The 22,275-nt window shown below is 52.7% G+C and overlaps 3 protein-coding genes across 7 annotated transcripts; 2 read left to right on the top strand and 1 right to left on the bottom strand.

The window, feature by feature from the left end:
* Positions 1-5,894: 5,894 nt before the first annotated feature.
* WDR45 (WD repeat domain 45) lies at positions 5,895-11,095 on the top strand. Of its 5 annotated transcripts, none has more exons than XM_082680963.1 (11): positions 5,895-5,989; positions 7,434-7,505; positions 7,634-7,708; positions 7,798-7,902; positions 8,768-8,873; positions 8,997-9,091; positions 9,589-9,668; positions 9,781-9,989; positions 10,067-10,168; positions 10,252-10,397; positions 10,644-11,095. In XM_082680963.1, exons 2-11 carry the CDS (start codon positions 7,451-7,453, stop codon positions 10,751-10,753), a joined length of 1,083 nt encoding a protein of 360 aa, XP_082537089.1. In that variant the 5' UTR covers positions 5,895-5,989; positions 7,434-7,450; the 3' UTR covers positions 10,754-11,095. The 5 variants fall into 5 exon arrangements, with proteins under 5 accessions (XP_082537089.1, XP_082537087.1, XP_082537091.1 ...); XM_082680961.1 differs by having other exon boundaries at positions 8,765-8,873; XM_082680962.1 differs by lacking the exon at positions 5,895-5,989 and adding an exon at positions 6,010-6,110 and having other exon boundaries at positions 8,765-8,873.
* A 394-nt stretch (positions 11,096-11,489) lies between these two features.
* Positions 11,490-14,341, top strand: PRAF2 (PRA1 domain family member 2). The gene is made up of 3 exons (XM_082681685.1): positions 11,490-11,761; positions 12,918-13,135; positions 13,569-14,341. The coding sequence occupies exons 1-3, from the start codon at positions 11,583-11,585 to the stop codon at positions 13,706-13,708; spliced, it is 537 nt and encodes a 178-aa protein (XP_082537811.1). The 5' UTR covers positions 11,490-11,582; the 3' UTR covers positions 13,709-14,341.
* Positions 14,342-15,385: 1,044 nt separating this feature from the next.
* On the bottom strand, positions 15,386-21,673 carry CCDC120 (coiled-coil domain containing 120). The gene is made up of 9 exons (XM_082681481.1): positions 21,592-21,673; positions 21,316-21,449; positions 20,510-20,650; positions 19,852-20,146; positions 19,443-19,505; positions 18,968-19,142; positions 18,738-18,836; positions 16,488-17,402; positions 15,386-15,987 (listed from the first exon to the last, which is right to left on the bottom strand). Exons 1-9 carry the CDS (start codon positions 21,638-21,640, stop codon positions 15,873-15,875), a joined length of 1,986 nt encoding a protein of 661 aa, XP_082537607.1. The 5' UTR covers positions 21,641-21,673; the 3' UTR covers positions 15,386-15,872.
* Between the last annotated feature and the right edge of the window lie 602 nt (positions 21,674-22,275).

Below are 22,275 nucleotides of genomic sequence, written 5' to 3'. Positions count from 1 at the left end.
CCTCAATACATAAGGCAAATACTAACAGCCATAAAAGGGGAAATCGACAGTAACACATTCATAGTAGGGGACTTTACCACCCCACATTCACCAATGGACAGATCATCCAAAATGAAAATAAATAAGGAAACACAAGCTTTAAATGATACATTAAACAAGATGGACTTAATTGATATTTATAGGACATTCCATCCAAAAACAACAGAATACACATTTTTCTCAAGTGCTCATGGAACATTCTCCAGGATAGATCATATCTTAGGTCACAAATCAAGCCTTGGTAAATTTAAGAAAATTGAAATTGTATCAAGTATCTTTTCTGACCACAACGCTATGAGACTAGATATCAATTACAGGAAAAGATCTGTAAAAAATACAAACACATGGAGGCTAAACAATACACTACTTAATAATGAAGTGATCACTGAAGAAATCAAAGAGGAAATCAAAAAATACCTAGAAACAAATGACAACAGAGACACGACGACTCAAAATCTATGGGATGCAGCAAAAGCAGTTCTAAGAGGGAAGTTTATAGCAATACAATCCTACCTTAAGAAACAGGAAACATCTCGAATAAACAACCTAACCTTGCACCTAAAGCAATTAGAGAAAGAAGAACAAAAAAACCCAAAGTTAGCAGAAGGAAAGAAATCATAAAAATCAGATCAGAAATAAATGAAAAAGAAATGAAGGAAACGATAGCAAAGATCAATAAAACTAAAACCTGGTTCTTTGAAAGGATTAACAAAATTGATAAACCATTAGCCAGACTCATCAAGAAAAAAAGGGAGAAGACTGAAATCAATAGAATTAGAAATGAAAAAGGAGAAGTAACAACTGACACTGCAGAAATACAAAAGATCATGAGAGATTACTACAAGCAACTCTATGCCAATAAAATATACAATCTGGAAGAAATGGACAAATTCTTAAAAAGGCACAACCTGCCAAGACTGAATCAGGAAGAAATAGAAAATATGAACAGACCAATCACAAGCACTGAAATTGAAACTGTGATTAAAAATCTTCCAACAAGCAAAAGCCCAGGACCAGATGGCTTCACAGGCAAATTCTATCAAACATTTAGAGAAGAGCTATCACCTATCCTTCTCAAACTCTTCCAAAATATAGCAGAGGGAGGAACACTCCCCAACTCATTCTACGAGGCCACCATCACCCTGATACCAAAACCAGACAAGGATGTCACAAAGAAAGAAGACTACAGGCCAATATCACTGATGAACATAGATGCAAAAATCCTCAACAAAATACTAGCAAACAGAATCCAACAGCACATTAAACGGATCATACACCATGATCAAGTGGGGTTTACTCCAGGAATGCAAGGATTCTTCAATATACGCAAATCAATCAACGTGATACACCATATTAACAAATTGAAGAAGAAAAACCATATGATCATCTCAATAGATGCAGAGAAAGCTTTTGACAAAATTCAACACCCATTTATGATAAAAACCCTGCAGAAAGTAGGCACAGAGGGATCCTTCCTCAACATAATAAAGGCCATATATGACAAACCCACAGCCAACATCGTCCTCAATGGTGAAAAACTGAAAGCATTTCCACTAAGGTCAGGAACAAGACAAGGTTGCCCACTCTCACCACTCTTATTCAACATAGTTTTGGAAGTTTTAGCCACAGCAATCAGAGAAGAAAAGGAAATAAAAGGAATCCAAATTGGAAAAGAAGAAGTAAAGCTGTCACTGTTTGCAGATGACATGATACTCTACATAGAGAATCCTAAAGATGCTACCAGAAAACTACTAGAGCTAATCAATGAATTTGGTAAAGTAGCAGGATACAAAATTAATGCACAGAAATCTCTGGCATTCCTATACACTAATGATGAAAAATCTGAAAGTGAAATCAAGAAAACACTCCCATTTACCATTGCAACAAAAAGAATAAAATATCTAGGAATAAAACTACCTAAGGAGACAAAAGACCTGTATGCAGAAAATTATAAGACACTGATGAAAGAAATTAAAGATGATACAAATAGATGGAGAGATGTACCATGTTCTTGGATTGGAAGAATCAACATTGTGAAAATGACTCTACTACCCAAAGCAATCTACAGATTCAGTGCAATCCCTATCAAACTACCACTGGCATTTTTCACAGAACTAGAACAAAAAATTTCACAATTTGTACGGAAACACAAAAGACCCCGAATAGCCAAAGCAGTCTTGAGAACGAAAAACGAAGCTGGAGGAATCAGGCTTCCTGACTTCAGACCATACTACAAAGCTACAGTAATCAAGACAGTATGGTACTGGCACAAAAACAGAAATATAGATCAATGGAACAGGATAGAAAGCCCAGAGATAAACCCACGCACATATGGTCACCTTATCTTTGATAAAGGTGGCAGGAATGTACAGTGGAGAAAGGAAAGCCTCTTCAATAAGTGGTGCTGGGAAAATTGGACAGGTACATGTAAAAGTATGAGATTAGATCACTCCCTAACACCGTACACAAAAATAAGCTCAAAATGGATTAAAGACCTAAATGTAAGGCCAGAAACTATCAAACTCTTAGAGGAAAACATAGGCAGGACACTCTATGACATAAATCACAGCAAGGTCCTTTTTTGACCCACCTCCTAGAGAAATGGAAATAAAAACAAAAATAAACAAATGGGACCTAATGAAACTTAAAAGCTTTTGCGCAGCAAAGGAAACCATAAACAAGACCAAAAGACAACCCTCTGAATGGGAGAAAATATTTGCAAATGAAGCAACTGACAAAGGATTAATCTCCAAAATTTATAAGCAGCTTATGCAGCTTAATAACAAACAAACAACCCAATCCAAAAATGGGCAGAAGACCTAAATAGACATTTCTCCAAAGAAGATATACAGACTGCCAACAAACACATGAAAGAATGCTCAACATCACTAATCATTAGAGAAATGCAAATCAAAACTACAATGAGATATCTCACACCAGTCAGAATGGCCATCATCAAAAAATCTAGAAACAATAAATGCTGGAGAGGGTGTGCAGAAAAGGGAACCCTCTTACACTGTTGGTGGGAATGTAAATTGATACAGCCACTGTGGAGAACAGTATGGAGGTTCCTTAAAAAACTACAAAGAGAACTACCATATGACCCAGCAATCCCACTACTGGGCATATACCCTGAGAAAACCATAATTCAAAAAGAGTCATGTACCAAAATGTTCATTGCAGCTCTATTTACAGTAGCCTGGAGATGGAAACAACCTAAGTGTCCATCATCGGATGAATGGATAAAGAAGATGTGGCACATATATACAATGGAATATTACTCAGCCATAAAAAGAAACGAAATTGAGCTATTTGTAATGAGGTGGATAGACCTAGAGTCTGTCATACAGAGTGAAGTAAGTCAGAAAGAGAGAGACAAATACCGTATGCTAACACATATGTATGGAATTTGAGAAAAAAAATGTCATGAAGAACCTAGGGGTAAGACATGGATAAAGACACAGACTTACTAGAGAATGGGCTTGAGGATATGGGGAGGGGGAAGGGTAAACTGTGACAAAGCGAGAGAGAGGCATGGACATATATACACTACCAAACGAAAGGTAGATAGCTAGTGGGAAGCAGCCCCATAGCACAGGGAGATCAGCTCGGTGATTTGTGACCGCCTGGAGGGGTGGGATAGGGAGGGTGGGAGGGAGGGAGACGCAAGCGGGAAGAGATATGGGAACATATGTATATATATAACTGATTCATTTTATTGTGAAGCTGAAACTAACATACCATTGTAAAGCAATTATACACCAATAAGGATGTTAAAATGAAAAAAAAAAAAACAAAAAAACTCTCCAAGTGGTAACTTGGAGCAGTTTGGGGCTCATCTTCTTTCCCATTTCTCAGGGATCACTGTCCTTCACTGTCTGATGTGTATGTCTTAAAAACCATTGTTTCATGTATTCTTCCTTTTGGGGGGGGCAGTGGTTGGTTGTTTCATGTGAGAGGACAAATTTGGTCCCTGTTACTCCATCTTGACTAAAAGTGCATGAGCCAGGGGTTGTATTTGTGATACCACTTGGACAGTGGGACCAACAGAATTTGCCAATGACAAATAAGGAGAATCAACCATGATATATCTGCTGTTTGGCTCAAGTGACAGACTGGGTGTTAGGGTGCCATTGGCTGAGATGAGGGAGACAGGAGGTTGGTTGAGCCAGGGAAATTCAAGAGATCTGTTTGGATGCGTTAAATGTGAGATGCCTTATGAGACATCCACGTGAACATGTCAAACAGGCCATAGCATATGAGTCTGGTGTTCAGGAAAGAGGTCTAGGCTAGAGGCCTAAATTAGTGGATCTTCCAAATATTTGCAATAATTAAGGCTATGAGACAACATGAAGTCACCTAGGGAGAGAATACTGACTACAAAAGTAAGGCGGCCAGGATCATACCCAAGGATACCACAGTATTTGGAAATTGGATAAAGATGGAGGAGTAGCCAGAGATATAGGAGAAAACAAAGAGTGAGAGCAAGAAACTGTGGAATATGCTGGGTGGTTACAGGAAGGTGTAGAGAAGTGACTGCTGGTTTGGGAAGATTGTTACTCATCAGTGATCTGGTTAAAAGCAGTCTCAGAGACATGGAAGTGACAAAAGCCAAACTGAATTAAGTTAAATATGCTCTGGGAATTCCCTGGTGGTCCAGTGGTTAGGACTTGGCCCTCTCACTGCCGAGGGTCCAGGTTCAATCCCGGGTCGAGTAACTAAGATCCCATGCCGTGGCCAAGAAAAAAAAAAGCTAAATGTGCTCTGGGATGTGAGGAAGTAGAGACCGAAGAAAGCCAGAAGATTGGCTTTGCTGAGGAGCACAGCAATGGAGTCACGCCTAGGGTAGTACATGGGGCCAAAATTCACAAGTAAATATGTCTGTGGATGTTGACAACACAGTACATCAAACAACCTAGAAGGCCATCAGTAGGGGAACAGCTGAACAGTTATACATTTATTCCACGGAATATCATGAATCAATTAAAAAGGATGAATAAAACAGATGCCCATTATATATTAATAATTTTTTAAAGCATCAAAACAATATTTGAAAAAAAAGTAAAGGATGGGTGGATTGTGTCAATATCACAACTGTGTGATACTCAGTGTCACAACTGTGTGATACTTAGTATCACAACTGTGTGAACATTCTGAGTGTAGTATTTTACTATACAACATGTTACCTTCAGGGGTAAGTGTTAAAGCACATGGGATTTCTCTGTATTATTTCTCAAAACTACACGTTGAGTCCACATCTCAAAATTTATAAGTTGAATACAAAAATATTTCCAGTATGTACATAATTGGGGTCTTTTTTCCTCCCACACTGAACACTTATAACCTCTTGCCATCAAAAATACTTTTTCACTTTGTAAATAAAACGAAGCATGGGTGGGGTGGGGAATCCCATCCTGGCTTCCCCTGGCTATGGGGATAGACTCAGCTTTGAAGGTCTCCAGGCTCACCCCCGCCTCGAGGCTCCCCGGTCGCCTCCCTAGAAGTCTGGGAGAACTACAAATAGCTAACAGGGGCGGCCCCTCTTGGACCTCGGAGGTCCGAGTCTTGTTAGCCCAGAAGGTAACGCCGCTAGCTCTCCGAGCAGGACCCAGTTACGGAATTCTCGCCCTTTTCCGCTCAGCGAGGGGAAGGCTCTCTCTCTCCCACCCGTCTTCGGTTCCTTCAGACAGTCATGCCGTGGCGGAGCGTCCTCTGCTCCCCGCGCTCTCCTGGGGGAACGCCGCGCTCCCTCTCTTTGCTCCAAAGACCCAGAAGCTGGTTTAGGAAGACTGCAGCCGCGCTTTCCAGCGAGGGTGAGTCATTTCCGGTCACAGACTCCCTCCCCCGGAAGTAAGGCCTGATGTAAACAAGGGAGTGGGGCTTTAAGGCCCGGGAGGTCAGAACGCCGGGCCGTGGGCGGCACCGAGAGCAGGGGACGCGCAGAGGTCAGGTCAGTGCAGGCGGCAGGGAGCTGGGGCATGGTGCAAGAATTGGTTGCGATCTGGGGGACGGAGGGGTCTTTTGAGCAAGGGTCTTGGTGGATGGGGATGTATCTAGGACAGGGATCTTGAGTAGGTGCTGGCACTGGATGGAGTATGAGGGTGGTCTTGGACATCAGTGGTGGTAGCGATGTGTGAGGCATCCCTGGGCAAGGTTCCTGGGTGGCAAGTGTCTTTGGAATGGGGGTCCCAAAAAAGGGATCTTGCAAGGTGGGGCTGTCTAAAGAATGGGTCTTTGGGGGCGAGGCGGTCCGGTGGAGGTGGTACAGGGGGGAAGGGAGGACGTTTGGAGAGTGGGAAGGGGTGTGCCTGGGCAAAGGTTTTGGGGAGATGGGGGTTTGAAGGGAGTATGGGGACTCTGGGACAAGAATATTAGGGGGGGTCTAGGGCAGGTGTCTTGTGGGGGGGATTGAGTTGTCCCAGGTAGGGGTTTTGGGAAGTGTGTGTCCTGGGCAAGGGTTTTGAGGGGTTGGGGTGCCCTGGAGCAGGGTCTTGGGGAGACGATAGGGGGTCTGGAGGAGGAACCTTAGGGGGATGCAATTCTTGGGGGTACGTCCAAGCCAACCCATGTCAGAGTCAGGGACAGCAGAACATATGGAAGTGTATGTCCCAGGGGTGGGGGATTTGGAGTGATAAGGGAATCCTGAAGTAGGGTCTTTAGGGCATACAGGGGTCTGGGGGAAGGTCCAGGTTGTCCATGGTTGGACAGAAGTTAGCATGTCATGAGAAGGGGTTGTGTGGAGGTGGGAATGGGATCCTGAAGGGATTTCAGGAAGCCTGTGGGGAAGGAAGGTGTGAGAGAGCTCTGGAGTGGTAGAATAGGTTGGAGTAGAAGGACGTGGCGGGGGAGTTCCTGTGAGCGGTGGACCAACTGTAGCAGGTCTCAGGGCCAGGTCAGGGAGGTGCAGGAAGAGGTGGATGTTTGAGCCCCCTTTCCCCATTTATTGACAGGCAGACTTAGGTGCTGGGTCCAGGTGTAAAGATGAGAAGTGGGTAGGGGGTGGTTCCAGGCCATGTTGGGCACTGGGGCCAGGATTGGCTGAGGGTAGAGAGGAGATATCACTGGGATACCCCCTACCCCATTATCTCTTGATAAGCAGTCAGTCAGGGAGGGAGTAAGGAGGAGGTGGGGATGTCCAGGTCAGGGTAGGCCGAGAGAGCTGGAGTCAACCAAGTGTAAGAAGATGCGAATGTTCCTGTCCATGCTCTTTGGGGTCTTGGGAGCTTAGAGTGGAAACCCTAGGATTCTCCCCCTGATTTTGTCTTCTTTGCAGTCCTGCTGGTGTTAGGTAGCAGAGTGGGAGGAGGAAGAAGAAATCAGTTGGGGACAGGAGTTCTAGGACTCAGAGAACAGACCCCAGGACTCTTCCCAACCCTACCCCCATTTGTGTCCAGGGAAGCAATCCTGGACCATGACTCAGCAGCCACTTCGAGGAGTGACCAGTCTGCGTTTCAACCAAGATCAAAGTGAGAGAGGCTTGTGCCTGTGCCCTTTTGGGAGGGAGGGAGGGAGAGAATGGCCAGAGGTGGGTGTTAAACCCCTAGCTTCCCACCTGGACATCCTTTGAGGCAGCCCGGATTCCTCCCGTCCCCAGGCTGCTTTTGCTGCGCTATGGAGACAGGTGTGCGCATCTACAACGTGGAGCCATTGATGGAGAAGGGGCATCTGGGTGAGCTGTCGGTGGGGGAGGGGCAATGGGCAGAAGGGCTGGGCTGGGCATTGGCACCCACCCCTACTGACACCCTGGTCCTTGTCCAGACCATGAGCAGGTGGGCAGCATGGGCCTGGTGGAAATGCTGCACCGCTCCAACCTGCTGGCCCTGGTGGGCGGTGGTAGCAGCCCCAAGTTCTCAGAGATCTCAGGTAAGTGTCCTCATCCGGTCCCACCCTTGGCCCAGATTCCCCGGAATCCTGGCCTCCCGGAGGCTCTGGCAAATGAAGATGTCAGAGTAACTCAGAGTCACACAGTGAGGCCTACATCTTACAAGTCCTGGATCTTATCACTTGAGAAGCTTGGTGTTTTGTCTTCATTTAACAGACACTTGTTGAATGCCTCCTGTATGCCATGTCCTTACCTATGGAGCACTTGCTGTGAGCCTGGTGCTGTTGTTACCACTTTACATGTATTAACTCATTTAATCCTCACATGACTCTGTGTGGTAGGAAGTATCATCATCCCCATTTTTGCAGATGAAGAAACTGAGGCCCAAAGAGGTTAAGTGATTTATCCAAGGTGACACAACTAATAGGTTTTAAAATCTTGGGGCTGTCTCCCTGGTGCCCTCTTGCTTTGAGTCTCAAGCACCATCTTATTTTAAGGGCTTTTGTTGATCCCACTGAGACATGGCAAAAGATGCCCTAGGATTCCTCACAGAAATCTTCTGGGGAGTATGAGCTGGGACCCTGGAGGCAGAAATAGTTACTGATGAGAAGTTACAGGCCTGGATGTGAGTCCCTGCTTGGTTGCTGATGGGTTGTGAGGTCCTTGGCTAGATAGAAAACCCCTTTGAGCCTCAGCTTCCTCATCTGTAAATGAGTATAATGGTTCTAGAACCTGTCTTCTCAGGAATCACATCTACAAGTGCTCATGCTGTGTGAGGTCATATTGCGTGTTAGCAAAAGGTTAAGCAAGTGGGTTGAGGTCCCATGGGGAGTAGGGGTAGGTCTTGTGTCACCAGGGCTGCCCCTCACCCTAAACCTTGGCCCCGACAACCCACCTGCCCAGCAGTGCTGATCTGGGACGATGCCCGGGAGGGCAAGGACTCCAAGGACAAGCTGGTGCTGGAGTTCACCTTCACCAAGCCAGTGCTGGCTGTGCGCATGCGCCATGACAAGTGAGCCTGAGGTGGGCTGGGGGTGGGGGAGGTCGGAGGTCCCCACAGCAGGCTAGAGGGTTAGTCCTGCATGGGCACCCTGCCCTCCCCTCACGACCATCCTGTGTTGTGTGATGCCCACAGAATCGTGATCGTGCTGAAGAACCGCATCTATGTGTACTCCTTCCCCGACAATCCCCGAAAGCTGTTTGAGTTTGACACCCGGGACAACCCCAAGGGTGAGAGGACCCAGAGATGCAGGTGTAGTGGCAGGAGGCAGTGGATGGGGCAGAGGGGCAGAAGAGAGATAGAAAGGGGCACACAACGAGTAACTGGGAAAGAGAGGCAGGGAGAGAGTCTTTGCATAGAGATGCTCCAATGGGCTGAGATGCCCATACTCCCATTCTATCCATTTTCCCATCCTTAGCCAGTTCTTTCTCTCTACTCTCAGCCCCGCCTCACCCCTGGCTGCCTCAGATAGCAGAGCAGAAAGGCTCATTAAGGACATTAATGGGTATGCCAGGGATTCCTGGGCCTCCTGGGGCTGCCACAGCTGCATAGGGAGGCAGGGAATCTGCCTTGATGGTGGGGAGCACACCTGAGGACAAGCCCCCTGTGGGTTCTGTGGGTAGCATGTATCATGGAAGGTTGAAGTCCGGCCCTTATCCAGCTCTGTCCATCCTGAGACCCTGCCTGGCCCCAACGTCCTCTTTACCAGCCCCCCACCCCACCCTAGGGCTCTGTGACCTCTGCCCCAGCCTGGAGAAACAACTGCTAGTGTTCCCAGGACACAAGTGCGGGAGCCTGCAACTTGTGGTGAGCTGTCCAGTGGGCAGGGGTGGGTAGGTGGGCTGGCTCTCCCTGTGGACTCTTGGCAACTTACCTCCTTACCACCTACCCCAAGCCCAAACTGCTCCTTCTACCATAGGACCTGGCAAGCACAAAGCCCGGCACCTCATCTGCTCCGTTTACCATCAATGCACATCAGAGCGACGTGGCCTGCGTGTCTCTGAACCAGCCAGGCACGGTAGTGGCCTCGGCCTCTCAGAAGGGCACCCTTATTCGCCTTTTTGACACGCAGTCCAAGGAGAAGCTGGTGGAGCTGCGCCGAGGCACTGACCCCGCCACCCTCTACTGGTGAGCACAGGGTATGCCTGGTGGGCTCCTGACCTCACACCACATGACATGGGCGTCATCGCTGGTCTGTCTTTCAGCATCAACTTCAGCCATGATTCTTCCTTCCTGTGTGCATCCAGTGATAAGGGCACAGTCCACATCTTTGCTCTCAAGGATACCCGCCTCAACCGCCGCTCTGCGTGAGTGCCTCCTGCCCCACCCTGCCTCACCCCCATCCCCCTGCCCATATATCACACCTGGGCTTAGCCAGTGTTGCCTGCAGGCTGGCTCGCGTGGGCAAGGTGGGGCCTATGATTGGGCAGTATGTGGACTCTCAGTGGAGCCTGGCGAGCTTCACCGTGCCTGCTGAGTCAGCCTGCATCTGTGCTTTTGGTCGCAACACTTCCAAGAATGTCAACTCTGTCATTGGTGAGTGGGAATAGCCCTTGACTGGGGGGTACTGCATGGGCGAAGGCCTACAAATTGGACCTGAAAGAATTTTAGGGCATGGGAGGCCTGAGGGAGCCAAACGGTTGGTTCACTTCCACCATCGCTAAGGGAGATGGCACGTGGCAAAGACCTGGAGATAGACCCTGAGCCACGGGACACCTGAGAGGACTGGAGTGTGTGGCTTTGGCAGCATCTAACCTTTTCCAATCCTCCCCCCTCCTCCAGCCATCTGTGTAGATGGGACCTTCCACAAATATGTCTTCACTCCCGATGGAAACTGCAACAGAGAGGCTTTCGATGTGTACCTTGACATCTGTGATGACGATGACTTTTAAGGACCCTGTGGGTTGTGCTAGGGACCTGCAGTGGCAGACTGCAAAGCCTGTGCGGGGGTGGGAGTGCTGTGGAAGCCACCAGCCAGCAAACATTAATGGAGCAGGTGCCCACTTTTCACTCTTAAGAGCAATGCCTAAACAGCTCAGTCGCCCCAAGCACTTCTTGATGACTGTGTGCCCGCAGAGCCAGGCCAGGGACTCAGAGAGACAGCGGCCCCCCTGGGGCTCCCAGCCTGGAGAAGACTGCTAGGGACCCAGAGTGGGTGCCCTAATCCAACCTGTGGGGATTTTTAAAAGACTTCCTAGAAAGAGACGATCTCTGATATGATGAATATGAATAAAAGGCCCTTAATAGTATTTATGGCTGGACCTCGGGAGTGGGGCCTGGAGGAGATGAGGCTGAAAAAGCCCTGCAGGAGTTTCCTGGAAAGGTGTGAACCTCTTGGACCCTGACAGGAAGGAAGTGGGATCCTGCTCGGGTCCTTCTTACAGTCTCTACATGTCCTCTAATGTCTGGCCACTGTGTGCCAGAGACGCCAGCACCGCCCAGAACCGTCCCTGTGGCGCCCCCGCCTGGGGGTGGACGGGAATGCCTCGCCCTGCGGCGGAGACTTAATTTCCCAGCGGCCCCTGCTACCTTACAGTTCCGGCGTGTTGTTGGTATTTTCGGTCACGTGTGCTGCTGCGCCTGCTCAGTCCACTAGGTCGTCAGGGTAGTGGTTGCAAGGCCCAGACTCCGTTTCCCGGTGTGCCCCACGGTGGCGCGGTGTAGAACGGGTGTTGTAGTCCGGCCGCTCCTCTGACTGGTCCAGCTACATCGACCGGCAGGATGTCGGAGGTGCGGCTGCCACCGCTACGCGCCCTGGACGACTTCGTTCTGGGGTCGGCGCGTCTGGCGGCCCCGGATCCACGCGACCCGCAGCGATGGTGCCACCGCGTCATCAACAACCTTCTCTACTATCAAACCAACTACCTTATCTGCTTCGGCCTCGGTCTCGCTCTGGCCGGGTGAGGGAGGGAGGGAGGGAGGGAGGCGGAGGTTGGCCGGGGGCGCCCGCTGGGCATGGAGGGTGGACCCGCAGGATTTTGAGGGGGCTGCAAGACCTTGAAGGGCGAATTCAGTAGAGTGTGAAACTGAAGGGGAAACTGGGAGATAGAAGGCCTGGAAGAGGAATCTGAAAGGATTGGCCTTTGCAAAGGGTGGGTTTAGGGGCAGGTTGGGATGGGGGGGTGGGCCGGCTGGAGTGGGTCCTGCGGGGGTAGGGGGAAGTGTGGACCTGAAGATTAGGAGGGCCCGAAAGTGGGACACGACTGTGCCTGAGGGGTGATGGGGCCAGATTAATATGGCCTTGGAGGACTTACGACAGGGACAGGACGTGGTCAAGTTGAAGGGTGGACTTGTGGAGGATCTGGGCTTGGAGAGGGGCCTGGCTATAATTGGAATGCTCCAGGAGCAGGAACCTGTTGGGGAACTTGAGTCTAGAGGGAGGACCTGGGGATGGAAGGCCTGAGACCAGGGAGGGATGGAGAACCTGGAAGAGGGACTTGGGCAGGACTGGAAGTTAAGTGGCACTGAAAGCCTGGAAGGGGTTCTAGTAATGATGGAGGGAGGAATCTATAGGAAATGGGAATCTGGAGGGGGAATTTGAAGGGAAGTCTGGAAGGGACTCTGGGCCTGGGGAGAGGGAAATGTATGGAAACAGAAGGACTGGAAGAGGAATTTGCAAGGGCTGGGCCTTTGCAAAGAGTGGGTTTTGGGGCACGTTGGGATGGGGGGGCCGGCTGGAGTGGGTTCTGCAGGGGTAAGGTCGGAAGGAAAGAGAAGGGAAAGGCTGTGAGCCTTGGGGCCTAGCGGAATGGGAGGGCCTGAAGCAGGAGATCTAAGGAAGATGGGACTGTAGGATTGACAAGAAATAAATGAGGGTCCACAGGGGAGCCCAGGGCTCCTGGGAGTTGGAATCCCTGAAGGGTGGACCTGTTGGAGACAGGGCTGACGGGAGTATTTGCCGGGCTGGAGGGTCCGGAGCGGGGGCGGGGGGTGGGGGTGGGGTGGGAACCAAAGCTCTTGGGGCACGGACTCTGGTGGACGGTGGTCTGGGAGGCACGGGGGCCAGGCGGCCCTCTCCCCGCCTGCCCGGCTAGCTTAGTTCCATTGTCCCCGCAGGTACGTGCGCCCGCTGCACACCCTCCTAAGCGCGCTGGTAGTGGCGGTGGCCCTTGGCATGCTGGTGTGGGCGGCTGAGACTCGAGCAGCCGTGCGCCGCTGCCGTCGCAGCCACCCAGCCGCCTGCCTGGCCGCAGTGCTTGCCGTCGGCCTCCTCGTTCTCTGGGCCGCGGGCGGCGCTTGCACCTTCCTGCTCAGCATCGCCGGGCCCGTGCTTCGTGAGTCTCCACTACCCTGAGATGGCCGGGAAGACGGCCACCGCTCGCAAACGGCGCCAGGCCCGCCCTACCCTGGTTCCTGGGCTGAGAGGGGGCTGGGACACCCGGCGGGCAAGGCCACACCTCCTTTACAAAGCGCCTTCCCTGGCTTTGCTCCCCTCCCTGGGAACGCCTCTCTTACAACCGCCCTTCTGGGCGTCACTGCTAGTATGAAGTGCCTTCCACCGGCCACGTCCCCATTACTGGGCACCCTCCCTGGCCACGCCCCTGTTGCGAAGTTCATTACTCCGCCACACTAGCAGGGTTCAGAGGCGTCCTGGCTACCGACCACGCCATTGGTCTGCCTGTGCTCCAGTTCCCTTCTCTGGGCCCCCATTAGCTAAAGGCTGATGTCCCATCCCACTGACCCCGCTCCTCTCGGTATTGCCCACAGTGATCCTGGTGCACGCGTCACTGCGCCTGCGCAACCTCAAGAACAAGATTGAGAACCAGATCGAGAGCATTGGTCTCAAGCGGACGCCAATGGGGTTGCTGCTGGAGGCGCTGGGACAAGAACAGGAGGCTGGATCCTAGGGCCCTGGGATCTGTACCTAGGACATGGAGAATGCCATCCCCACCCTGGCCCAGACCCAGAGCCCTTTCCCAGTCCTTAAAATAGGAGCCCCTGCCCAGTTCAAAAAACAGGACAACTGCAACCCTTCCCCCAGGTCCCAAACTGGGATATTCCCTCATACCCAGCCCCCCAGTTTAGGAAACCAGAGTCTTCCCAGCCCTGAACTTGGGAACCAGAGACACCCACGTCCAGCCCAAAACTGGGGCTTAGAGACCAGAGCATCCGTGGCCAACCTCAAACTCTGGGCCCAGAGCCACTCCCCCTCAACCCCAATCTGGGACCCACCTATCTCCCACGCTCAGCCCCAAAGCTGGGGACTGGGACCAAGGCATTCTCAGATCTTGAACCCTGGACCAAGGCTTTTCCAGACCCCACCCCAGCTTTGAACCCAGGATCCAAGTGTTCTCAGCCCCCATCTGGGTGGAGGATTCAGGTATCCTGACCCAGTTGAACTCTTGGTCCCAGGTGACCCCAACACTCACCAGTCCCACTTGCCTCCCTCCAGCTCTGCTTAGGGATTCTGCCACTCCCCAGCCCACCCCCCACAAAGTTCCACAGTGACAAGGACCAAGGGGTGGGATGGGGTGGGGTGGGGTGGGGGTAGCCCTGACCAGGAATGGGGCATATATATCAGTGTTGCTACAACAATAAAGGCTGTTGCATTGCTCAAGCCCATTTGGACCTCCTGGGTAAAGTCTGTGTGTTTCAATGGCCAGAAGTGACCTGCTTTTCAATTCTACCAGAGACTTTCTGACTGGGTCCCTGTCAAATATGTGGGCTGAAGGAGGAGCTCTCAGTTCCTTTCTTGAACCTATTACCTCTAGGGTGGCATTAACACACAAGGGAGTTAAGGGCACGGAGTGTTTGCTGCCCGCATTTGTATTACTAAGAGCTCTTGGCTAGGAATCTGAGCACGGACAGGCAAAGAAGTTGCCCCACATCACAAAGCAAGTAAAACCAAAGCAGATGACATTATCACAGGCTGTTTCCATGATGCTATATATTTTTTTCTTGTAAAAATACATTACCTAGTCTTAGCTAAAGATGTGGGCCCCCAAGGCAAGGCAGACAGGGAAGCAATGCATGGGTTCAGTTTACACATTTATTATAGAAATCCCCTTCCAGTGTGGGTAGTGTCTTGGGCCCAGATCCATTAGTACAAAAAGAAAAGTTTAACACTAGGTAAAGGGGGTAGGGGAACCCCCAGCTCCAGAAAGCCACAGACAGGTATCATAGAAAACACAGCTTGTGTGGATTTGTTTAAAAAGTGGTGGATGGAAGGAAAGCCAAGGAAGGTGTGACATAACCCGTGGCGAGACGTCACTTGAGGATTTCATTGGCATCTACCAGACGCCAGGTTCCACCACCGCTACATCCCAGGACACAACACACCCAGTGGTTCTGCCCTTTGGTCCTCCTGCGGGGCCTCCTGATTGGGGATAGTCGGGGCAGAGGAGGCTGCCGCCAAAGGCTGGGTCGTCTCACTCTGTGGGCAGAGGCAGCGGGCACAGACAGGCAGACAGGGACTGGGGCGCCTTCAGGCACCCTGGGGGAGAGAAAATGAACACAAGCCCCCCACCCAGACTTCATTCCTTCCAAATGTGGGCACCTCCCCAAGAAAACATGCCCCAGTGGGGGGTGGCAGGGAGTTCTGTTCACACCAGAGTCTCCTGGCTGCCCCAAAGTGGGCCCTGAGACCCTATATGGTTTGTTTTGTGGAGGGGGCTTCTGAATGGAACAGGCTGGTCATGGGGACAGGAATGAACCCAACCAGGACGAGATCACAGTTTCCTTTTTTATAAAACGTCTAGTGTTGAGGGAAGACAGTGAATACCTAGATCACAACTGTAAACAGAAATGGAGGAAGGGGCTTGGAGTTCCCATTACATCATCCCCTCTCCTCTCTTTTAAGCTGGCGGAGGGCCCCCAGTCCCCAGCACAGTGTGAGAGGAGACACAGGGTGTCAGACACCTTCGTGGGCCCACGGGGAGCCAGGGGCCTTGGAAGATCACATTGGTGCCCCCCAGGACCGAGAGCACCCACACCCCAGGGCTCAGCGAGGTCAGCTGTGTGCTCCCCAGACTAAAGTCATTCCCAGGCCAACAAGGGGCATATGAGAAGGGGTCAGACCAGTGTCCCCGGGGTCTGGGGGTCAGAATCGGAGGACTGCTCCCCCTCTAGCGTCAGGTCACTTAAACGAGCGCTCAGCTCCGGGGGGTACAGGAAGTCCGCGTAGTATCTTTAGAAGGGGTAGCAGGAATCCGGAGGACAGGGTGGGAAGACAGAGGAGAGAGGAAAAGACGGACAAGACACAGAAAGAGAGAGGAAAAGAGGCTCGTTAAAGAGGTGGAGGCAGGCACAGGACAGCACCTTTAGGCTCGCAAGCGTGGGGCGTGGTGAAAAGAGGAAGAAAAAGGCAAGGGGCACAGGACGTCCCTTCCTCCCAGCACCCTAGTTTCAAGGCTCATTTTCAGCTGACATGCACTGGTTGTTCAAATATTAAAATTCTTGTATTAGCTTGGTGAAGAACTGCTGCTACCAGGACCCAAGATACCCCTCCACCGAGACCCCACGGACTAATGCGAGTCAGGCAGGGCCCAGTGACCCCGGGCCAAGGCTGCACCTACTTCTCTCATGGTCCATGTCATTAGCTACCATGACTAGCTGGCTCCCTGGCCTGGACACCTTTGCCATCTGCCTCAAGAGACCCCTACCCATCAGTAAAAGCACCCCCCATACCTGCCGGAGACAGGGGGCGCCGTGAAACTCCTTGAGTGCGGGAGTGGCGCCTGGCTGGGGGCCCCATACAGCGCCTGGCCCACCTCATAGCAGCGGGCGTGGAGGAAGGGCGGGTGCTGCGGGCCCATGTGGGGGAGCCCAGGCCGGCGCTGGGGCCCTGTGGCCAGTCCCGAGTTCCGGATGTACCAGTCCCGCAGCCCCTCCAGGGCAAGGTTCTTGTGGCCGCTGCGCTCACCAGCTGGGGGGATACGGGCGGGTGGGGGCATCCACAGCAGAGGGTTGGGATGCACCTCTGGGCCCTCAGCGGCCTCCAGGGGCAGGCCACAGGGCTTGGTGCGGGTGGCACGGCTGTGGGGGTCCTTGCTGCGGAGGAGGGGGCTGCTGCCGTCAGCTGCATACACAGGTGGTGGGCCTGGGAGCATGGTGAGGAGCCCATCCCGGCGAGAGAGGGGTCCTGGGACCTCAGCTGTGGGCAGCAGCTCCCCCCAGCCTGTCCCGCCGCCACCGCGGGGCAGGCCCCGGTCCAGGGAGTAGTCCAAGAGGAAGTCCCCACACACAGGCGGGAGCCGGGGGACCCCGCGGGAGGCAGGGGCGGCTGAGCTGGGCCGGGCAGCCCGGGGAGGGTCTGGGGGGCCAGCCGTGCGGGAGGAGAAGGCAGGAGTTGGTTGGGGGCGCTCATATAGCACCTCACTGCTCTTGCAGGCTGGGGGACCAGTGGCAGGGGGAACCAGAGGTGCAGGCGGGGAGCCAGCTCCCCCACTAGCTGCCCGGTCCACCAGCAGGGCCTCGGAGCTATTGCTGCGGCGGGTGCGAGCTGCGAAGAGGGAGGCACGGTCGGAGACAGGGTCCGCCCGGGGGAAGCCCATCTGGGAGTCCTGGCTGCCGGACCACTGGCGAGAATGGAGGCCTTCAGGTCTGGGGGCACAGAGGTGGGGGTGATGGGAGAAGGGTCAGAAATATCAGGGAGATGGGATGAGTGCCCTCCCTATCCTGCCTCTCTCTGAGCCTTCACTTCCACACCTCCAAAATGGGCCCAGGATTAGCAGCTGTGTGTATAAAGGTGAGAGGTAGTGGCCTGTAAAGAGCAGCAGAGGTTCTGCCACGGACTGGGGAGCCGAGGGGTTAACAATGTACGGGGCTGCCTGGGACTGTTAGCTCCGAGGGAGATGTAAGTGTGTGTAGGGCTCAAGAGGAAATACTAGCAGGGGAGGGCGGAGGGCTCTTCCTAACACATCTGACCCCTCATTCCCTGCTAAGGTGCTTCTCAGGGCTCCCCGCCTCCTCTAACATGAGGTCCTAAACCTTAGGCCAGGAATTCAAGACCCTTCCTGAATCCTCTGTCCCATCATGTGTATGAACCACCCAAAACTATCATCCCAACAGCCACTATTCATAGAATGCAAGTGTCACAAGAATGGGGACTTTGTTTTGTTCACAGCCCGGAAAAAGTAGGCACTTAGTAAGTGCGTATTTGTTTAAGAAGTAGTAGAGTACCATGGTTAAAAGTATGGACTCTTGAGTCAAACTTGCCTGGGTTCAAATACCAGGTCTTCAGTTTACTAGCAAGTTACTTAACCTCTCTGTGTCTCAGTTTCGTCATCTCTAAAATGGGAATAATAATAGCACCTACCTCACAGGGATGTTGTGACAATTAAATGAGTTTGATACCAAGTAAAGCACTGATTCCTAGCAGATGGTAGGTACGTGGTACATGTTAACCAGAACTCATTTATGCCTACAGTATCTTCCACAGGCAGATATTATTATCCCCATTTCACAAATGAGGAGACAAAGATTCAGAGAAGGGAAATGACTTGCCCAAAATGTACAGAAAAGCTCATTCTCAAACTTTGGTGCTTCTGCCCCAGATCCCCACCCCCTTCTCCACCAAGACAACTCCTATTCACCTTTCAAAACCCAGCCTTTCTTTTCTTCTCTCTTTTTTTTTTTTTTGGTCAATTAAAAAATTTTTATTTATAATGTGATTATACACATATGGCATATTCCAAAAGATATTTTACCTATATTTCTTTATCATGCAATAGGGTGCATTATGAAAGAAAGTTCTGAAACAAAAATAAAATTCTTGCATTTTCATACAACCTACATAGAAGATCAGAATAAAACAGATAGATTCAAAGCCCAGTCTTTCATGTCCCACGCCCTTTGATAATGCTCTCCCCAACACGCCCAGTTAGAACTACCGGTTCCCTCCTCTGGTCTTCAATCTCACCCTCAGAGTCCACTTACTTGCAGAGCTGGGGGCCAGCGCCCCGGGTGAGGACAGGGGTGGCAGGCACACTTCGCCCCTCAAAACTGGAGGCACTCCTGGGCAGCGAGCGTGTGGGGCTAGACAGAGACGAGCAGGCATAGGTGGGGGTCCAGGTTAGAGACTGTACCTAGCAGCAGGCCCTCCTGCCAGCCCAGGCTCAGCTCCCACTCCTGGCTCCTGGGGAAGGAGGGGAGGGGCTCACCCTCACCTGGTGGGGCTGGCCACGGAGTTCCGCCGGCTCTTCAGATCCCCATAGAGATCTGACGGGGGTGGTTTCCACGGGGTTCGCCGCTCAGGGCTGCCCCCAGATACTGCCCGCAGCTGGTCCCAGGCCTTCGGTGGTGAAGGGCGCTCAGCCAGAGGGAAGCAGCCACGGGGCTCCTCTGAGTGGAAGGGAGAAAGTGGGGGAGAATCCAATGGGAGGGTGCCTGAAGGGTTGTGGGCAAAGCAAAGGGCAGGGGCTAGGGAGGTAGGGAGGGGCAGAGGGCTAAGCAGGTAGGACAGGCTGAGGAAGAGCTAAGGGATGAGGCAGGAACCGGGGCTGATGGGGTGGGGTGGGGGGACTGAAGCAAAGAAAATGGGGGCTCCATTGGAGGATGGGTCATGGCTAAAGAGGAGCTGAAGAGGGAGGGTGGGGGCTAAGCATCAAAAAATGGGCGGATTTGGGAGACAGGGGTCCTCACCATTATCATGGCTGGCCCCAGACTCTGAGAGGGAGCTGCTCTCCGAGTGCAGGACTACGTCCTCTACAGATAAGAAGGGGAGACCCCGGCCTATCAATGCAAGGTCTGGGCGCCATCCCCTTACACCACTGGGCCGTCTCCTCCCCATCCCGTACACTTCCCAAGCATCCACCTTTACCTAAATCCAAGACCACCAGAGGCTTGGTCCCTCACTTTCCTGATGCCTATTCCCAATGGCCCCACCCTTGCCCAGGAGCCAGTTTACACAATTCGTCTTGCTCGTAGGGTCCCTTAAGTTCTACCTACCTCCCACTTTTCACTGGCTGCTCACCCACTCCACCTCTACCATGTCCCTTAGCCAATGCCCACCTTCCCGCTTTCATCGGTGTGGTGACAGGGCCTGGCTCACCTTGGCTGAGCTGAGCGAGGCGCGTGCCCAGGCAGACTCCCTGGGCAACGATAACTGCCCCACTGGATAGCGGCAGGGGCTGGGGCGGCGGGATCCCCGGGAGACCCAGGTGGGCCCGGACGTCCCCGAGCTGCTCCTCCAGCTCATGCAGCCTCCGCAAAGCATCTGCCTGGACCTGGCGCCGACGTCGGCGCTGCTCGGCGCTGAGCTCAGGGGCCAAGGCCAGGCGGTGGGCAGCTGCCGCAATCTGCTGCTGCACTGACACTTCGCGCTCCAGGGCCTCGAGCGCCAGCTCCTGCGGGGCCTACCCGAGAGGGTGGGACAGGACCAAATGTTGGAAAGGGAAACGGCCAAGCACCAGGACCAAGTGGCGGCAGAGCCCAGCTACGCTGCAGGCGGGGCCTGCCCCTCCTGGGGGTGGCCTATTCTCCCCCTGGGGGCAGGGCCTGTGTGGATTAGGGCTGGGCCTCTTCATCTTCCTGGGGGTGAGAGGCCTATCCTGACAGGGACCAGCATCCTCTCTCAGACCTGGAACCCACCTCCCTCAAGCTCCTTCCCTCCTCACCTTAGCCTCTCCTTCTCCTGGCTGCAACCCGCTCTTGGCTTCCTCCGGGCTCCTGTCCCACCCCCATGTTGCTCTGCACGCCCATCTGCTCACCTTGGCAGGGCACAAGGAGTGGTGTGCTGGATTGGGGTGCGGTGGAGGGTAGGCGCGGGCTGCAGGCGGCCGCCGGCGGACCAACTGGGGCCGTTCACCAGGCTCCAGTGGGCACTCGGGGGGCAGCTGGCCAGTCAGCTCCTGGGCGGGGGCAGGGGTCAGAGACTACCAAGGGTTAGTTGGGGGGATGTGGCAAAGCAGTAACGACCCCCGAAGGTACAGAAGTCCTACTAGGAGCCCAGCCCTGCTCAGCACCCATGCCTGTTATTTCTCTTCCTCCTCCCAATTCTCCACCAGGTGGGTGTGCAGCAGAGACTCTCAGCCCCTCAATGGCCCAAGTCCCCAGGGCAGTGGGCACGGGAGGCAGGGAGACCTGCTTTGGAATACAGAATTTCATAGTTTTTATAAAGGTGACACCATCTGTACACTGCATATTATATGACATTCCATTCAGGGCCTGGGCTGCATGCTCTGAACTGCATTATTATTTCTGGCAAACGGTGTGGACGTTCACAGCAAGGGGGGTAAATCGAAACTATAAATCACCCCATGTCAGTTCAGGTCAGGTTTCACTGCCAAGTTTTGGAAATAACTTGTTTTGTTTTGTTTCTGAGGTTTTTTGGATTTCAAACTGTTGATAGGGGATGGTGGCAAAATATCACCATATTTTATTGATTCTCAGACATGCAAGCTGAGCTTTGGGGAATCTATACCTCGGACAAGTGGCTCAGCCATCACCACCGCAGTCTGCCTACCTCGTGCCTGCTCCTCACCCCCCACTGACACCCTTAGGGTACGGCCCTCACCGCCTCCTGGAGACACACTTTTCGTAGCTCCTGAAGTTTCAGGCTCAGGGCCTCCTGCAGGGTCCGCTGACGGTCGAGCAGCCCCCTCAGACGCTCTGACTTCACCTGGGGGGCAGCCTCTCCAAACAGGGCAGCTGGACACAGAGGGAGCAAAGATCGGGGGGCAATCAGGGCAGCCTGCAGCAGCTGTGGGGCCAGGGACCAACCCTTCCCCAGTGGGCAGGTGGTGACTCAGAGCAGGGGAGGAGGCAGCAGGAGGGGGAACCAGATACTAACCTGAGGCACTGAAGGTGGGAGAGCTGATCAGCTGACCTTTGACTTCCATCCTGGTGTTGTCAAGAGGCTGTGGCTGATGGCTGGACAAGGCCTAGCAGTGATGCACGGGAGCCACTGAGGAAGCACATCCGGTGTGCACCGCCAACTGCCCCCTCTACCCAGGTTCCCACACCCCAGCTGGGAATAAGGGGTACCCTGACCCCGCCCAACTGCTTGGCCTGCCCTCTCATAATCTGTGTCAATGTCAAGGCCCTGGTACCTTTGTTCCCTTCCCATTGAGTGGGAGCACAGCAAGTGGGGAGCTGGGCGGACTTACAATGCCTCCTCAGAGGCCCATGGGCCACAGTCAGGAGTCTTGCCTGGGAAGGGAGAATTAATGGTACAGATTCAACCAACTACAAGAACAGTAGGCATTTATTAAGCACCTGGGTGCCTGGAACAGTTACGTTCTATGCCACATTTAATCTTCACAACCACCCTGTGATGGCCGTTCCGTGATTATTATTACCCCCATTTTAGAGATGAGGAGAGTAAGACACAAAGAGATGAAATAACCTGCCCTTGGCTACAGATGCAGCCAGGCCCACCCCTCCGGTCCAACACTCCCCCTCACTAGAGGTGCTGAACCCCACCAATCCCTCATAAGCTCCCAGCCCACCAGGCCTCCAGGCCTTTGTGCAGGCT

Source organism: Grampus griseus, assembly GCF_964374135.1.
Source record: "Grampus griseus genome assembly, chromosome: X".
In the NCBI taxonomy this organism is placed as follows: domain Eukaryota; kingdom Metazoa; phylum Chordata; class Mammalia; order Artiodactyla; family Delphinidae; genus Grampus; species Grampus griseus.
Note: the sequence above shows the minus strand (reverse complement) of the source record. Positions and strands in the feature narration are given on the sequence as shown.

Bases quoted from the DNA above. Each gene is read 5' to 3' on its own strand.
- WDR45 (XM_082680961.1), top strand. From the start codon at position 7,451: ATGACTCAGCAGCCACTTCGAGGAGTGACCAGTCTGCGTTTCAACCAA. The intron at 8,874-8,996 runs GTGAGCCTGAGG...TGATGCCCACAG, and splicing joins GTGCGCATGCGCCATGACAA to AATCGTGATCGTGCTGAAGA. The intron at 9,092-9,588 runs GTGAGAGGACCC...ACCCCACCCTAG, and splicing joins CACCCGGGACAACCCCAAGG to GGCTCTGTGACCTCTGCCCC.
- CCDC120 (XM_082681481.1), bottom strand. From the start codon at position 21,640: ATGGAAGTCAAAGGTCAGCTGATCAGCTCTCCCACCTTCAGTGCCTCA. The intron at 21,450-21,591 runs GTTAGTATCTGG...CTCTGTGTCCAG, and splicing joins TCCCACCTTCAGTGCCTCAG to CTGCCCTGTTTGGAGAGGCT. The intron at 15,988-16,487 runs GTATGGGGGGTG...CCCCTTCTAAAG, and splicing joins GCGCCCCCTGTCTCCGGCAG to ATACTACGCGGACTTCCTGT.
- PRAF2 (XM_082681685.1), top strand. From the start codon at position 11,583: ATGTCGGAGGTGCGGCTGCCACCGCTACGCGCCCTGGACGACTTCGTT. The intron at 11,762-12,917 runs GTGAGGGAGGGA...TTGTCCCCGCAG, and splicing joins CTCGGTCTCGCTCTGGCCGG to GTACGTGCGCCCGCTGCACA. The intron at 13,136-13,568 runs GTGAGTCTCCAC...TATTGCCCACAG, and splicing joins CATCGCCGGGCCCGTGCTTC to TGATCCTGGTGCACGCGTCA.